Source organism: Lampetra fluviatilis, chromosome 60, assembly GCF_964198595.1.
Source record: "Lampetra fluviatilis chromosome 60, kcLamFluv1.1, whole genome shotgun sequence".
Classification (NCBI taxonomy): Eukaryota; Metazoa; Chordata; class Hyperoartia; order Petromyzontiformes; family Petromyzontidae; genus Lampetra; species Lampetra fluviatilis.
This window is the reverse complement of record NC_136334.1, coordinates 7,379,254-7,396,661: the sequence shown is the minus strand read 5'-3', so window position 1 is coordinate 7,396,661 and position 17,408 is coordinate 7,379,254. Positions and strand designations below refer to the sequence as shown.

General features: G+C 64.7%; 1 protein-coding gene across 1 annotated transcript in view; it reads left to right on the top strand.

Moving 5' to 3' along the window:
• The window catches only part of HMGXB3 (HMG-box containing 3), a 40,806-nt gene extending 24,683 nt beyond the window's left edge, over positions 1-16,123 (top strand). The window contains 17 exon segments of the mRNA XM_078881125.1: positions 649-853; positions 1,380-1,531; positions 1,533-1,736; positions 3,311-3,391; positions 4,137-4,241; positions 4,243-4,284; positions 5,043-5,222; positions 5,225-5,394; positions 6,613-6,876; positions 7,352-7,482; positions 8,183-8,302; positions 9,050-9,234; positions 9,588-9,819; positions 10,364-10,500; positions 12,456-12,584; positions 13,252-13,461; positions 15,338-16,123. Of these exon segments, the coding sequence (XP_078737251.1) occupies positions 649-853; positions 1,380-1,531; positions 1,533-1,736; positions 3,311-3,391; positions 4,137-4,241; positions 4,243-4,284; positions 5,043-5,222; positions 5,225-5,394; positions 6,613-6,876; positions 7,352-7,482; positions 8,183-8,302; positions 9,050-9,234; positions 9,588-9,819; positions 10,364-10,500; positions 12,456-12,584; positions 13,252-13,461; positions 15,338-16,123 (3,333 nt within the window).
• The last annotated feature ends 1,285 nt before the right edge of the window (positions 16,124-17,408 follow it).

The window sequence follows — 17,408 nt, the reverse complement described above, 5'->3', positions numbered from 1 at the left end:
GTGCGTGTGCGTGCGTGCGTGTGCGTGCGTGCGTGTGCGTGCGTGTGTGCGTGTGTGCGTGTGTGCGTGTCGCAACTGTTAGCGCACCCAGCGACCCGAGTTCGATTCCCGCTCACGGCCAACACCGGTGACGATCAATTGAACCGGTCCTGGGCCTCCCCGAGGTCGACTCAGCCTCAAATGAGTACCTGGTGCGGTGTGCAGTAAACATCGCTAGCGGGGAGTCGGGCAGCCGGGCGTGGTGCTGGCCACCCACCCCCTCGTGTGCCTTGCCGGCTGTCATAGGTGCTGGCTAACAGCACTTGCCCCTACAGCCTGTTAAGGCTACACAGGGTGTTTTTTTCTTTGTGTGAGTGTGTGAGAGTGCTGATATTGAGAAGAGCTAAAGGGTGATGGTGGTGATGATACGGATGATGATGGCGATGATGCAGATGGTGGTGATGGCAATGAATGTACAGATGGTGGTGATGATACGGACGATGATGGCGATGATGCAGATGGTGGTGATGGCATTGAATGCACAGCCGGTGTTCATGACGGCGACGATGGCGGTGAGAGTGGTAACGCTGATGATGGCGACGTGCGACCGTCGCGGGTTCCGGAGGGAAGGAAGCGACGGCTTAGCCGGTGACTCCCGCCCCCCCACAGCTCCCGCTGGGGGCCTCCGTCCCCGGGCCGACCGTGGCCCTGCAGCCTGCGCCCCCGCCCCCGGCCGCCCCCCCGGCGGGACCCCTCTGCGCCCCGTCGGGGCCCGTCCAGCGGGTGTCCCCGCGGCCCCTCCGAGCCATCCTGCCCGCCGTGGCCACCTCGGTGCCGGCCGCCACGGCCGCCCCCGTGCCCACCGCCACGCCCGGTGAGGCCGGGTCCTTCCTTACCGGCAGCCCCCGCACGCCGACACGCACGTCATTCCGTTGCATGCAACTCGGTTGAATTGCTGCTACTCGGTTGCATGCGACCAACGCAGTTGCATGCAACCGAATTGCTTATATTCAGTTGCGTGCGACCAACTCGGTTGCATGCAACGCATGAGCAACTCGGTTGCATGCAACGTGTAAGCAACTCGGTTGCATGCAACGTACGAGCAACTCGGTTCCATGCAACGTATGATGGGGGTTGGTGGGTGGGGTGGGCGTGGTGGGTGGGCGTGGTGGGTGGGCGGGCGGGGCGTGGTGGGTGGGGGTAGTGGGGAGAGTAGGGGACGACCTAGCCACGCTCCCCATCGTTCGCACGAGGACGGGGCAAGTTTGCAGGCGGGCAGGCGAACGGGCGGCGCAACTGCCGGCGCCGTGAGCCCGCGCCGTCGCTGGTAGCGTCCTCCTGCGGCCGCGTCACGCTCGCGACGCCCCCCCCCTCCACCCCCCCCACCCCCCCCCCCGCAGGTCCCGCCGCCACTTCCTCCTCCTCCACCTCGTCCGCCCCGTCCACCGCCCCGTCCGCCCCGTCCGCCGGAGTCACCTTCGTCCAGTTCATCGCCGTCCCCGGCCCCCGCTGCTCCGCCGAGGGGGGGGTTCTGGTGGGGGGCGGCGGGGGTGGGGGGGGGTGGGGGGGGCCGCCCGGGAGAGACGCCCCCCACGGCGGGGGCGGGGGGCTCTGCCCCCCTCGCGGCCACCCTGCTCTCCCTGCCCCAGCAGCAGCAGCAGCAGCAGCAGGTCGCCGCTGCGTTGGCGGCACAGCCGACCCCACCGCAGGCGGGGCTCAAGGCCAGCACCCTGAAGCAGCTGGGGCAGGCGGGGGGGGTGAGAGGGGGGGGGGGGCGATGCACGCACTTGTGGTTTGCGCGTGTGTGTGTGTGTGCGCGTGTGTGCGCGTGTGTCCGCGTGTGTGCGCGTGTGTGTGCGCGTGTGTGTGCGCGTGTGTGCGCGTGTGTGTGTGTGCGTGTGGTCCGGCAAAAACAACCCCCTAACTCCTCGTGGTGCCGGACGGCAACGCTGTGGATTGGAAGAAGGAGTCACCCCCTGTGAGTGGCTGGCTGAGGTGCCCTCTGTTGAAGAAGTACTGAAGGCGATCCAGAGCCTGAGACCAGGAAAGGCACCGGGCAGAGATGATCTCCCAAGCGAAATGCTGAGGGAGGGTGGAATTTGCGCACAGACTGTCCTACATGACATCATAACAACAGTCTGGACCACTGGACGGGTTCCGCAGGACTGGAAGGATGCCCTGGTGGTCCCCCTCTTTAAGAAGGGGGACCGCACAGACTGTAACAACTACAGGGGCATCTCACTCCTCAATGTACCGGGAAAGGTCCTGGCAAGGATTATTCAACATCGCCTTGCTAGGCACGCTGAGGAGAGGCTTGCGGAGCCTCAATGCGGTTTCAGGAAAGAGCAGTCCTGCACGGATGCCATATTTTCTGTCCGTCTGCTACAGCAGAGTTGTAGGGAATTCCAACAAGACCTATATCTCTGCTTTATTGACCTGGTCAAGGCCTATGATACCATCAGTAGGCCTAGGTTCTGGGTTGTTCTTCGTGCTTTCGGAGTCCCTGACCAGCTGCTCACGATCATTAAGGACCTTCATGATGGTGAGCGGGCCCGGGTAAAACTACGTGGCCGGGAGTCGGAGCCATTCCTTGTACACCTTGGGGTGCTACAGGGATGTCCTCTGGCTCCCACATTATTTAACATCTATTTCGACCACGTACTTCGTGAAGGCTTCAATAGTTGTACCGGAGAAATTTCCATCTGGTACAGATACAATGGGAGGCTTATCGATGCCCGGGTGCGGTCAAGGGATGGCTCCCTATTGCTCAACCATGTTATGAATGCCGATGATCTAGTAATTGCTGCTCACTCAGAGGAGGAGTTGTTCCCAACGGTTAGGGACACAGGTGGTGCATCAGCCAGTCATCTCGGTCATCTCGGTCAGTCGACCCGTGGCACCTGGGTCTGCCCCGTCACCTGCCAGCGGGCGTTCGACACTTCACGTGGCACGTTGGCCTCAACGTGCACATGGCCTGGCACAAGCGTCGTGGTGACGTCCCCGCCACTTAGTGGCGGTTGTTGTTGTCCGTGTGTGTGAGTGGTGAGTTCGCGGTTAGCGCCACGCTGCGCTGCGAACCCGGTGACTCGAGTTCGATTCCCGCTCACGGCCAACACCGGTGACGATCATCTGAACCGGTCCTGGGCCTCCCCTAGGTCGGCTCAGCGTCAAATGAGTACCTGGGTTAAACATCGCCACTGGGGAGGCAAAGGCGGCCGGCCACCCACCCCCTCGTGTGCCGTGCCGGCCTTCATAGGTGCTGTTCGCCAACAGCACTTGCCCCGATAGTCTGTTAAGGCTACACGGGGGATCTTTGTCTTTGGTGGTGCAGACTGGTGGGGAGGGCGCGCAGGTGGAGGAGGGCGACTTTGGCACCCTCGTCCAAGCTCACCATCGCTTGCATCACCCCTTCGTGAGTCACCCCTTCGTGAGTCACCCCTTCGTGAGTCATCCACACTTCGTGAGTCGTCACCCCTTCGTGAGTCGTCCACACTGGGTGGCCCTCGTCTGTCCAGCTACACTCCTCCCCGCCATCGCTACCACCGCCGCCACCGCCACCACCGCCACCACCGCCACCATCGCCACCACCACCATCGCCACCGCCGCCAATCGACACCACTGCCACCACCGCCACCACCACAATCGCCACCACCACCATCGCCACCATCGCCACCATCGCCGCCACCACTGCCACCACCGCCACCACCACAATCGCCACCACCGCCATCGCCACCACCGTGCCAGAGATCGCAAACGGGTTTTGATTCCTTACCCGTACCCGTACCCGGCCGCACTAGGGTCGCAAACGGGTACCCGTACCCGGCCGGGTACGGGTAGGGTACGGGTATCGGGTACCCGATTGCGACCTCTGGGATGAAGCCATGTTGCAGGCGCGGGTGGGTTGATTCTAGGAACTTGAATTGTGAGAAGAGACAAGACGTTGGGAAATGAGTGACAAACGGTGACTCACCAGTGACTCACGGCCTACCCGTACCCGTACCCGTACCCGGCCGCACCAGGGTCGCAAACGGCTACCCATACCCGGCCGGGTACAGGTAGCCGGGGTATCGGGTAGGGTACGGGTATCGGGTAGGGGGTATCGGGGGGTACCCGGTTGTGACCTCTGGCCCGTCCCCGCTTGCCCCTCCCGCCAGCAGGAACTGGGCCTGGCCACCTCGCGGGGCAAGGGTCGCTGCAAGAGTCCCGGCTGCGGCTTCGTCTACATGAACCGCCACAAGCCGCTCGCCTGCCCCAAGTGGGCGCGCCGCCCTGCGCTCGCAGTCTCGACGGGCCCTCCGCTCGCAGGTAACACGTACATCACACGCGGACGCGCAGCGCAGGGCCACGCACGCAATCGCAGGCAACCGCAGGAAACCACACGCAACCACGCACGCACACAGCCATGCAAGGGCAGCCGCTCGCAGGCAATCACAGGCAATCGCAGGCAACCGCACGCACCACCACCACGCAACCGCATGCAATCACGCACGCAACCACGCACGCTTGCACGCACGGGCCTCTGCTGGTGAGTGGCTGAGGTGATGATGTCGTTGATGATGATGGTGATGATGATGATTGATGTGATGATGTGTGATGATGATGTGTGATGATGATGATGATGTGTGGTGATTGATGATGATGATGTGTGGTGATGATCATGGTGAGATGTGATGATGATGAAGACTGTGATGGTGATGATGATGAAGATGATGGTGATGACTGTGATGGTGAAGACGGTGATGATGATGATGAAGACTGTGGTGATGATGATGATGATGAAGACTGTGATGTTGATGATGTGATGATGATGATGATGATGGTGATGATGATGATGAGCCTGCGATGATGAGTGAGAGCAATGGCTGTGATGAGGATCCGTGATGAATGACGATGGTTGTGTTGAAGATCGACGATGACGACGATGACCGTGACGACGAGGTTCCGTGACGAGGTTCCGTGACGAGGTTCCGTGACGAGGTTCCGTGACGACCGTGACGACGACAACTGTGACGAGGTATCGACGACGACGACGACGTCCACGATGCCGACTCGCTGCCCGCCAGGCCCAGCCCTGCTACGACGAGGTGCTGGAGGCCGTGGCCCGCGCCGACGAGGGGGCCCTGGCCGACGACGCGGAGCCCACGGGCGACGAGGAGGACCGCGGGGACGCGGTCGCCGTGACGATGATGATGACCGCCGAGGGGGCGGGGGAGGAGGGGGCCGCCGGAAGCGGGGGGGGGAGGCCGCGGCGGCCGCGGGGCCCGGCGCGCGACCCCTGGCCGACCCCGGCCGCCCCCTCACGGCGCAGCAGCGCGAGGCGCAGCGCCGCAGCACCGTCGCGCTGCTGCGGCGCTCGCTGCACATCCCCGAGTCCGAGGCGGAGCTGGCGCCCGCTCTGGCACGCGTGGCGCTCAGGTGAGCCGCGTGCCCGTGCGGTCGGCCCCCGTGTGTGTGTGTCTCCCTTCTGCACGTCTCCACGTGTCTCCCAGTGTCTCCACGTGTCTCTCCTTGGCTCTGTCTCTTCCCCCGTGTCTCCACGTGTCTCCACGTGTCTCCCCGCGTCTCTCCGCGTCTCCCCGCGTCTCCCCCGTGTCTCCCCCGCGTCTCCCCGTGTCTCCCCCGCGTCTCCCCGCGTCTCCTCGCGTCTCCCCCGTGTCTCCCCGTGTCTCCCCGTGTCTCCCCCGTGTCTCCCCCGTGTCTCCCCGCGTATCCCCGTGTCTCCCCGTGTCTCCCCGTGTCTCCCCGTGTCTCCCCGTGGTCTCCCCGTGTCTCCCCCGTGTCTCCCCGCGTCTCCCCATCACTCCGTGTCTCTTAACACGTGTCTCCCCGTGTCTCCCCCGTGTCTCCCCGTGTCTCCCCCGTGTCTCCCCGCGTCTCCCCATCACTCCGTGTCTCTTAACCCGTGTCTCCCCGTGTCTCCCCCGTGTCTCCCCCGCGTCTCCCCATCACTCCGTGTCTCTTAACACGTGTCTCCCCGCGTCTCCCCGTGTCTCCCCCGTGTTTCCCCCGTGTCTCCCCGTGTCTCCCCGCGTCTCCCCGTGTCTCCCCCGTGTCTCCCCGTGTCTCCCCCGTGTTTCCCCCGTGTCTCCCCGTGTCTCCCCGCGTCTCCCCGTGTCTCCCCCGCGTCTCCCCCGTGTCTCCCCGTGTCTCCCCGTGTCTCCCCGTGTCTCCCCGCGTCTCCCCATCACTCCGTGTCTCTTAACACAAGTCTCCCCGTGTCTCCCCACGTCTCCCCGTGTCTCCCCCGTGTCTCCCCGTGTCTCACCCGTGTCTCCCCGTGTCTCCCCCGTGTCTCCCCTTGTCTCCCCGCGTCTCCCCCGCGTCTCCCCCGTGTCTCCCCCGTTGTCTCCCTGTGTCTCCCCGTGTCTCTCCCGTGTCTCCCCATCACTCCGTGTCTCTTAACACAAGTCTCCCCGTGTCTCCCCACGTCTCCCCGTGTCTCCCCCGTGTCTCCCCGTGTCTCACCCGTGTCTCCCCGTGTCTCCCCCGTGTCTCCCCTTGTCTCCCCGCGTCTCCCCGCGTCTCCCCCGTGTCTCCCCCGTGTCTCCCTGTGTCTCCCCGTGTCTCTCCCGTGTCTCCCCATCACTCCGTGTCTCTTAACACAAGTCTCCCCCGTGTCTCCCCGTGTCCCAGAGACGCAGCGACCTCCCGGGCCGAGGCCGCCTCGTGCGCGGTAGTGGAGGGGGGGAAGGAGGCGGGTGAGGAGGAGGTGGGGGGGGAGGAGGTGGGGGAGGAGGTGGGGGAGGAGGAGGTGGAGGAGGTGGTGGTGCTGGAGGAGGAGGGGGGGGGCCTGGTTCTCCACCGTGCCCGTGGGGAGGGGCCGGGCTGGGCCCGCGGCTACGGCCCCTCCGCCCACCTGTGCCAGCTGTGTGGCACCTGGCTCGCCAGCGTGGACAGGTGAGGGGGGGGGAGTGGGGGTGTGGGTGGGGGGAGTGAGGGGAGAGGGGGGGGGTGAGGGGAGTGGGGGGAGTGGGTGGGGGGGAGTGAGGGGAGAGGGGGGGGTGAGGGGAGCGGGTGGGGTGAGTGGGTGGGTGGGTGGGGGGAGTGGGTGGGGGGGAGGGGGTGAGGGGGAGGGGGTGAGGGGGAGGGGGTGAGGGGAGCGGGTGGGGGGGACTGGGGGGGGTGAGGGTAGTGTCTCCGCGTGTCTCCCCCGCGTGTCTCCGCGTGTCCCCGCGTGTCTCCGCGTGTCTCCCCCGCGTGTCCCCGCGTGTCCCCGCGTGTCCCCGCGTGTCTCCACGTGTCTCCCCCGCGTGTCCCCGCGTGTCTTCACGTGTCTCCCCCGCGTGTCTCCCCCGCGTGTCTCCCCCGCGTGTCCCCGCGTGTCCCCGCGTGTCCCCGCGTGTCCCCACGTGTCTCCCCCGCGTGTCCCCAGGTCCACGCTGGGTCTGGACGAGGATTGCTGGCTGCTGTCGTCCTGCCACTTGCTGCGTGTGACCGCCGCGGTGAAGATGTGCCTCGAGCCGTCTTGCCTCGCTCTGCACGGCTTCTGTGACATCAACTCTGGTGAGGAGCCACCACCACCACCCCCACCACCCACGCCCCCACGCCACCAACATCGTGGCGGTCGCTCACCCCACGCGCTCATTCACGCACCCCGCTCACTCACGCACTCGCTCGCCCACTCGCTCGCTCACCCACTCGCTCACTCACCCACCCACTTACCCACCCGCTCACTCACCCACTCACCCGCTCGCTCACCCACTTACCCACCCGTTCACTCACCCACCTTTTCACTTGCTCGCTCGCTCACCCACCCGCTCGCTCACCCACCCGCTCGCTCACCCACTTACCCACCCGCTCACTGACCCACCCGCTCGCTTGCTCGCTCACTCACCCACCCGCTCGCTCACCCACCCGCTCACTCACCCACCCGCTCACTCACCCACTTACCCACCCGCTCACTCACCCGCCTTTTCATTTGCTCACTCACTCACCCACCTGCTCACTCGCTCACCTCACCGACCCACTCACTCACCCGGTCATCCACACGCTCGCTCGCTCACTCACTCACTCACTCACTCAAAACACTCTAACACACGCTCACCCACGTGCTCACTCACACGCTCACCCACATGCTGATGGTGGGGAAGTCCGCTATGTAGTCGATGATGTCGATGATGATGGTAATGTTGATGATGTCGGTGATGGTGACGTCGATGATGTTGGCGATGGTGATGTTGGTGATGTTGGTGATGTCCTGCAGGGCTGTTTAACGTGGGCAACCGGCTGCTCGTGACCCTTGACCTCTTGCTGCACATGCGCCAGCGCGTGCGTGACGGAGACAACCCCAGCGACACAGCCCGGGAGATCGTGCACGCCGCCGGTACAGCGCATCGCCGTGTGTCACCGTGCGTCTCCTCCGTGTGTCTCTGCGTGTCTCCTCCGTGTATCACCGTGTGTCTCCATGTCTCAGGTTCTCAGTGCCCCAGCGTCTCCGTGTCTCTGTGTCTCTGTGTCCCACTGTCTCTGTGTCTCAGTGTCTCAGTGTCTCCGTGTCTCCGTGTCTCAGCGTCTCAGTGTCTCCGTGTCTCAGCGTCTCCGTGTCTCCGTGTCTCCGTGTCTCTCTCCGTGTCTCCGTGTCTCAGTGTCTCCGTGTCTCTGTGTCTCCATGTCTCTCTCCGTGTCTCCGTGTCTCAGTGTCTCTGTGTCTCTGTGTCTCCGTGTCCCACTGTCTCAGTGTCTCAGCGTCTCCGTGTCTCTGTGTCTCTGTGTCCCACTGTCTCTGTGTCTCCATGTCTCTCTCCGTGTCTCCGTGTCTCAGTGTCTCAGCGTTTCCGTGTCTCAGTGTCTCAGCGTCTCCGTGTCTCAGTGTCTCCGTGTCTCAGTGTCTCAGCGTCTCAGTGTCTCCGTGTCTCTGTGTCTCCATGTCTCTCTCCGTGTCTCAGTGTCTCAGCGTCTCCGTGTTTCTGTATCTCAGTGTCTCCGTGTCCCACTGTCTCCCCGTCCCGACCTCTCCCCGTCCCGGCCTCTCCCTGCGCCCGGTGTCCTGGGTGTCCGCGCGTCTCCCCGCGTGCGCCCCCCTCCCCCGCCCCGCCCCCCCCCCCTCCTCGCCTCGTGCCCCCCCCCCTAGGCGGCGGGTCCGAGCGCCCCCCCCCCGTGGCGCTGTGCGAGCTGCTGGCCTGCGGCTACTGGGCCTTCGAGAGCCTCACAGCGCGCGACTACAACGACATGATCTGTGGCGTGTGCGGCGTCGCCCCGCGCCTCGAGCTGGCGCAGCGCGGGGCCCACGGCCTCCTGGACCTCGACAAGCTGGAGGTGGGGGCGGGGGGGGTGGGGGGGGTGGGGGGGCGGGGGGGTGGGGGGTGGGGGGGGGTGCTAGGGGGGGAGGGGACGGGGGGGACACCAGCGGCAGTAGGGGGAGCAGGAGGGAGGTGGTGGTATTGATGATGGCGGTGGTGGTGGTTACGGTGGTGGTGGTGGTTACGGTGGTGGTGGTTACGGTGGTGGTGGTGGTTACGGTGGTGGTGGTGGTGGTGTGAGTGGTGGTGGTGGTGGATGCGGTGGCACAGAAGGTGCTGGTGACATCATCACCGCCATCACCGCCACCGCCGTCGTCGCCACCTGCACTCCGCCCGGCACCCTCCCCCTCACCGCCGCGTGTGCGTCAGGTGGTGTGGCCCAGCGAGGAGGGGGAGCCGAGCGAGGTGGGCGGCGAGGAGGTGAGCGCCGACGACTTCTGGTTGCTCATGGAGACGGAGGCCCTGGAGGCCGCCGCCTTCCCCGGCGCCGTGGCCCCGCGGCTGGAGGCCGCGGCCGTCGCGCCGTTCATCCCTCCGCTCATGCGCGGGGCGCTCACCATCAACACGGAGAGGGACAAGGTGGAGCGGGGCCCCGCCAGCGGTGAGTCGCTCACCGCTCGCTCGCTCGCTCACCACTCGCTCACCACTCGCTCGCCGCTCGCTCACCACTCGCTCGCCACTTGCTCACTCGTTCGCCACTCGTGCACGGGGCACTCACCATCAACATGGAGAGGGTCAGGTTGGAGCGAGGCCCCGCCAGTGGTGAGTCGCTCACCACTCGCTCACCACTCGCTCACCACTCGCTCACCACTCATTCACCGCTCGCTCGCTCGCTGATACACTCACCGTCCACGTCCCTGTATTAACGTGGGGCTGGCTGGCTGTGTAGGCCTCAAACGAGTTACCCGGCGCAGTGTGCAGTAAACATCGCCACCGGGGAGACAAAGGCGGCCGGGCGTGGTGCCGGCCACCCGCCCCCTCGCGTGGCCTCGCCAGCCTCCGTAGGCGGCGCTGCCGCTCGCTAACGGCGCTTGCCCCGACGGTCCGTCGAGGCTACGTGGGGGACCTTTGTCTCGCGCGTGGGGGGCCAGGCCGTGCGTGGAGTCTTTGTCTCGTCGTGTGTGTGGGGGGGGGGGGGCGGCCAGGCTGTGCGGAGTCGCTGATGCGCCTGGTGCTGGCCGGGGAGCTGGACGTCGCCGCCCTCCACAGCAGCAGCCCCCGCGAGCAGCTGGAGGACGCCTGCCAGCGCTGCGGCCTGCCCTGCAGCGCCGCACTCTCGCGGGTAGCGCCACCGCCACCATCGCCACCAACACCATCACCACACAATTACCACCACCACACAATTACCACCACCACACAACCACCACCACCACCACACAACCACCACCACCACCGCCACCACCACACAACCACCGCCACCACACAACCACCAACACCATCACCACACAACCACCAACACCATCACTACACAACCACCACCACCGCCACCACACAACCACCGCCACCACCACCACACAACCACCACCACCATCACTACACAACCACCACCACCGCCACCACACAACCACCGCCACCACCACCACACAACCACCACCACCGCACTCCTACCACCCTACACCTCGTACATGTACCCGTGCGTGGCCCCGCAAGCCACCCCGCGTCACCCCGCGTGTCATCCCACGTCACCCCACGTCACCCCGCGTCACCCCGCGTCACCCCGTGTCACCCAGCGTCACCCCGCGTCACCCCGCGTCTCCCCGTGCGTGTCTCCCCGTGCGTGTCTCCCCGTGGGTGTCCCCCCGTGCGTGTCTCCCCGTGCGTGTCTCCCCGTGCGTGTCTCCCCGTGCGTGTCCCCCCGTGCGTGTCCCCCCGTGCGTGTCTCCCCGTGCGTGTCTCCCCGTGCGTGTCTCCCCGTGCGTGTCCCCCCGTGCGTGTCCCCCCGTGCGTGTCTCCCCGTGCGTGTCCCCCCGTGCGTGTCCCCCCGTGCGTGTCTCCCCGTGCGTGTCCCCCCGTGCGTGTCCCCCCGTGCGTGTCCCCCCGTGCGTGTGTCCCCGTGCGTGTCTCCCCGTGCGTGTCCCCCCGTGCGTGTCTCCCCGTGCGTGTCCCCCCGTGCGTGTCCCCCCGTGCGTGTCCCCCCGTGCGTGTCCCCCCATGCGTGTCTCCCCGTGCGTGTCTCCCCGTGCGTGTCTCCCCGTGGGTGTCCCCCCGTGCGTGTCTCCCCGTGCGTGTCTCCCCGTGCGTGTCTCCCCGTGCGTGTCCCCCCGTGCGTGTCCCCCCGTGCGTGTCCCCCCGTGCGTGTCCCCCCGTGCGTGTCCCCCCGTGCGTGTCTCCCCGTGCGTGTCTCCCCGTGCGTGTCTCCCCGTGCGTGTCCCCCCGTGCGTGTCCCCCCGTGCGTGTCTCCCCGTGCGTGTCCCCCCGTGCGTGTCCCCCCGTGCGTGTCTCCCCGTGCGTGTCCCCCCGTGCGTGTCCCCCCGTGCGTGTCCCCCCGTGCGTGTGTCCCCGTGCGTGTCTCCCCGTGCGTGTCCCCCCGTGCGTGTCTCCCCGTGCGTGTCCCCCCGTGCGTGTCCCCCCGTGCGTGTCCCCCCGTGCGTGTCCCCCCGTGCGTGTCTCCCCGTGCGTGTCTCCCCGTGCGTGTCCCCCCGTGCGTGTCTCCCCGTGCGTGTCTCCCCGTGCGTGTCCCCCCGTGCGTGTCCCCCCGTGCGTGTCCCCCCGTGCGTGTCCCCCCGTGCGTGTCCCCCCGTGCGTGTCTCCCCGTGCGTGTCCCCCCGTGCGTGTCCCCCCGTGCGTGTCCCCCCGTGCGTGTCCCCCCGTGCGTGTCCCCCCGTGCGTGTCCCCCCGTGCGTGTCTCCCCGTGCGTGTCCCCCCGTGCGTGTCCCCCCGTGCGTGTCTCCCCGTGCGTGTCTCCCCGTGCGTGTCTCCCCGTGCGTGTCCCCCCGTGCGTGTCTCCCCGTGCGTGTCCCCCCGTGCGTGTCTCCCCGTGCGTGTCTCCCCGTGCGTGTCTCCCCGTGCGTGTCTCCCCGTGCGTGTCTCCCCGTGCGTGTCCCCCCGTGCGTGTCCCCCCGTGCGTGTCCCCCCGTGCGTGTCTCCCCGTGCGTGTCCCCCCGTGCGTGTCCCCCCGTGCGTGTCTCCCCGTGCGTGTCCCCCCGTGCGTGTCTCCCCGTGCGTGTCCCCCCGTGCGTGTCCCCCCGTGCGTGTCTCCCCGTGCGTGTCCCCCCGTGCGTGTCCCCCCGTGAGTAGGAGGAGCTGTGCGTGTCGCTCGTGTGTCTCTACGCCTCGGTTCTGGACGGCGGTCGCCCTCCCGGCTCCGAGACGCTGGCGCGGCCGTCGCACACGGGCGGCAAGATCTACAAGATGTGTCCTCACCAGGTACACCGGCTGCAGCAGTACCTGCAGCAGCTGCAGCAGCTGCAGCAGGAGCAATGAGACCCACAGACTCGGTCTGACTGGAACTCCTCAGGCGGCTGTCGTCCCGACCTGAGTGAAATCCTTAGCCAGCTTCACTTTCCGTTTTCCACTGGCACATCCGAGCCAAGCCAGGGCCAGCACGGTACAGGTGTTTTTTTTCCCACTGGCACATCCGAGCTAAGCCAGGGCCAGCATGGTACAGGTGATTTTTTTTCTACTGGCACATCCGAGCCAAGCCAGGGCCAGCACGGTACAGATGTTTTTTCTTTTTTCCACTGGCACATCCGAGCCAAGCCAGGGCCAGCACGTTACAGGTGATTTTTTTCCCACTGGCACATCCGAGCCAAGCCAGGGCCAGCACGGTACAGGTGTTTTTTTTTCTACTGGCACATCCGAGCCAAGCCAGGTCTAGCACGTTACAAGTGTTTTTTTCCACCAGCACATCTCTGAGCCGAGCCAACGCCGGGACCAACACATGGCACGGGTGTTTTATTAATTTTTGTTTGCACGGCCTCACAAGAAGACCCCGAGACGGCTCGGTTAAGACCCCTGGCTCCGGCGTGTAAAATTTGAAAATAGCGAAAAGACTCCATCAGAACGTTCCGTCTCCCGTGCGCGCCCACCCCAGGTGATCAGCGCATCCAAGTACCTGCTGCGTGCGGAGCGAGCCCGCGACCACGTGGACCTGCTCGTGTCGTGCCTGCACTGGCCGCCCGTCTACGTGAGCGACCTGGCGCGCGACGTCGCTCTCAACGTCGAGGCGCGCTACCCGGCCCTGGCCGCCCAGCTCTGGGGGCTCACGCAGGGCTGCTTCAGCGACCCCTTCGCTCCCCCGCAGGTTGGTAGGTGGAGAGGTGTTGACTACCTCGCCTGGTCTGCAGGAGGTCGTGGGTTCGATCCCGACCCTGATGCCTGATGTATGTTTGGTGTTTGCGTGTCTCTCTCTCCCCATGGTGAGATGTTGACTACCTCGCCTGGTCTACAGGAGGTCGTGGGTTCGATCCCGACCCTGACGACGCCTGCTGTATACCTGGAGTTTGCGTGTCTCTCTCTCTGTGGTGAGATGTTGACTACCTCGCCTGGTTTACAGGAGGTCGTGGGTTCGATCCCGACCCTGATGCCTGATGTATGTTTGGTGTTTGCGTGTCTCTCTCTCTCCGTGGAGAGATGTTGACTACCTCGCCTGGTCTACAGGAGGTCGTGGGTTCGATCCCGACCCTGACGCCTGCTGTATATTTGGAGTTTTCGTGTCTCTCTCTTCGTGGTGAGATGTTGACTACCTCGCCTGGTCTACAGGAGGTCGTGGGTTCCATCCAGACCCTGACGATACCTGCTGCTGTATATTTGGAGTTTGCGTGTCTCTCTCCGTGGTGAGATGTTAACTACCTCGCCTGATCTACAGGAGGTCGTGGGTTCGATCCCGACCCTGACGCCTGCTGCTGTATATTTGGAGTTTGCGTGTCTCTCTCTCTCCGTGGTGAGATGTTGACTACCTCGCCTGGTCTACAGGAGGTCGTGGGTTCGATCCCGACCCTGACGCCTGCTGCTGTATATTTGGAGTTTGCGTGTCTCTCTCTCTCCCCGTGGTCGTGTGGATTTTTGCCTCCACATTTCAAATCAACGTCTTGCATTTAGAGTATTTGGCTGGTGCTATACATTTCCACGTGATGATGACGTTGATAAGCCACTTCGTTGACGATCATTTGGAATAGCCAGGGTCGCTTCTAAACAAAAAGCTAAGTAGCTCAGCGAGGCCTTGACGGGTAAAATAAAAAGTTGAGTTTTCGATGAAAAAAAATGTTCAGGTGATGTTCGTGCAGCAAGTGACGTTGGTGATGGAGATGTCCGTGAAGGTGGTGGTTGTTTCATCTTCTTGGTTCTTTCGGTAAAGTCACGTAGAAGGGAAATAATGAAATAATAAAAATAAAACATAATAAAATACAATTCTCACGACGTTTCGGCCACAACGCAAGCAGCCGTCCTCAGGTGAAGAACAGGTCTGTCGGAAAGACAGCGTCCGAATGAACACCACCAAGCTTGGCAGCGTATATTTAAGCTGGGTTAGAGGAGGAAGGGCGCCTTGACAAAGGAATTTGCATATCAACAGATGAATTTAGCATATTTATGGAAAATACATTTTCTTCACCTGAGGACGGCTGCTTGCGTTGTGGCCGAAACGTCATGAGAACTGTATTTTATAATGTTTTATTTTTATTATTTCATTATTTCCCTTCTACGTGACTTTACCGAAAGAACCAAGAAGATGAATCCCTGAAGTCACGAAAGAAGCTTTAAATCGAAATGGTGGTTGTTTGTTGTCTCAGACGATCGTCGTCATCATCACGACGTTGGCTACGCCCCCGCTGCTACGCACGCAGTACCGTCATCGTCACGACCATCATCACCATCATCACCATCGTTCCCATCACTACCATCACTACCACCACTACCTAACCGGTGGCCCCAATCGCCTCCCTTCCAGCAAGGGGGCCCCAGTCCCTCCCGCCAGCGGGCGGCACGAGCCGGCACTTGCCGGGGCTGCGCCTTCACCGCTCGACCCTCTCTGTGCCCGCGTGTGTCCGCGTGTGTGTGTCCGCGTGTGTGTGTCCGCGTGTGTGTGTCCGCGTGTGTGTGTGTCCGCATGTGTGTGTCCGCATGTGTGTGTCCGCGTGTGCCCGCGTGTGCCCACGTGTGTCTGTGTGTGCCGCCCCCAGCTGGTCTCGTGCCCCGAGCTCCAGGAGCAGTGCTTCGCCGAAGATGACCCCTCGCCAGAGGGCAGCCTGGTGCATCCGGTCACCCGCTCCACTCGCCGCTGGGTGGCGCAGGCCCCTCTGCCCACCGCAACAACAACAACCGCCGGCGACGACCCCGGGGACGCCGACGCCGGCGACGCCGACGCCGGCACCGGCGGCGGGCAGCAGCCGCACCGCTCGCTGTCGGCGTGCCGGGAGCTGGAGCCGTACGCCATGGCGCTGGGCGGCCCGGACGTGTCCCCCGCCGCCCGTCGCCGCTGCCGGGCGGCGCGCTTCTCGTCGGCGGCGCACTACTTCCTCTTCGGCCGCCTCTGCGACTTCCTGACGAGCCGCGAGGTGGTGGCCCACCAGATCGGCGCGCTGCTCGCCGCCTGCCGGCCGGGACAGGTGCTCATCCGGGACTCGCTCTACCGCCTCGGCGTGGCTCAGCTGGAGGGGGACGTCGATGAAGGGGCGGAGGAGGCGGAGGAGGCGGAGGCGGACGTCACGGGAGGAGACGGAGCGGCCGGAGACGATCCGGAGGGAGCGGGCGCGAGGGACCAGGGCGGCGGCGACGACGACGACGACGACGGGGCCACGGACGCGGCCACGGACGGGCACGGGGAGGCAGCGGCGGCGCCGGAGGGCACCGTCGGGGAAGCCGCCGCCGTCACGGGAGGGGACGGCACCGGCGGCGGCGACGGCGATGGTGGTGGGGGGGGGGGGGGGCGGGGTGAGAGTGGAGTCGGTGGACGCCGGGAGGACTGAGCACGGGGAGGGACGTGAGCGGAGGGGTGCCGAGCGAGGGCACATAGGGGGGCGCGGGACACGTGGCGTGGGACACGTCCAGTGGGACACGTGGCGCGGGACACTGGACATGTGACAAGGGACATGGCTGACGCACGCATCGGCAGCAAATCGTCCGGAATCACCGCCGGGGGGTGGGGGAGCCGACCGTAGTCCGTGCCGCCGAGAGCCGACGGCTGCCACGCGTGCACCGTGGCCGCCGTGTGCGAGTGTGAGTGTGTGTGTGAGTGTGTGTGTGAGTGTGTGTGTGAGTGTGTGTGTGTGAGTGTGTGTGTGAGTGTGTGTGTGAGTGTGAGTGTGTGTGTGAGTGTGTGTGTGAGTGTGTGAGTGTGTGTGTGAGTGTGTGTGTGAGTGTGTGTGTGTGAGTGTGTGTGTTTGAGTGTGTGTGTGTGAGTGTGTGTGTGAGTGTGTGTGTGTGAGTGTGTGTGTGAGTGTGTGAGTGTGTGTGTGTGTGAGTGTGTGTGTGTGAGTGTGTGTGTGTGAGTGTGTGTGTGAGTGAGTGTGTGTGTGTGAGTGTGTGTGTGTGTGAGTGTGTGTGTGAGTGTGTGTGTGTGTGAGTGTGTGTGTGTGTGAGTGTGTGTGTGAGTGTGTGTGTGAGTGTGTGTGTGAGTGTGTGTGTGAGTGTGTGTCTGGAGCGGGAGTAGTCAGCCAATAAATGGCAGGGTGGCCCCCCCCGTGCTCCAGCCGCATCTCGTTTGGTTCCTACCCCCCCCCAATCCAACCCCCCCCCCCCCCCCGTCGCGCCCCTCTGGTCCCCCGCTCACCTATCTCCGCCGTGCCCCCAACTTTCGTTCGTTCCTATCGGTCGCCTCACCCCCCCTTACCCCCTCCGCCCCCTAACCCCCGCCCCCCTACCCCCCCCTCGCCCCCTCCTCATTTCTCCGAGGCTCTTGGTGGGGGTGCAGCGGCGCTGCCTTGCGTCGCTAGCGCCCTCGGGGTCCACGACCAGCGGGAGCACGCGGCACCACCGGGCCCGACACATGGAGACAGCCTAACCAGCCTAGCCAGCCGGCCACTCACCCACTCACCCAGCCACCCACTCACCCACCCAGCCACCCACCCAGCCACCCACTCACCCACTCACTCACCCACTCACCCAGCCACCCACTCACCCACTCACTCATCCAGCCACCCAATCACCCACTTCTCACCTAGCCACTCACCAACCCACCTACCCACTCACCCAGCCAGCCACCCACCCACTCGCCACGGGTAATGGCACGTGTTTTTATTCGTGAAAAACGCA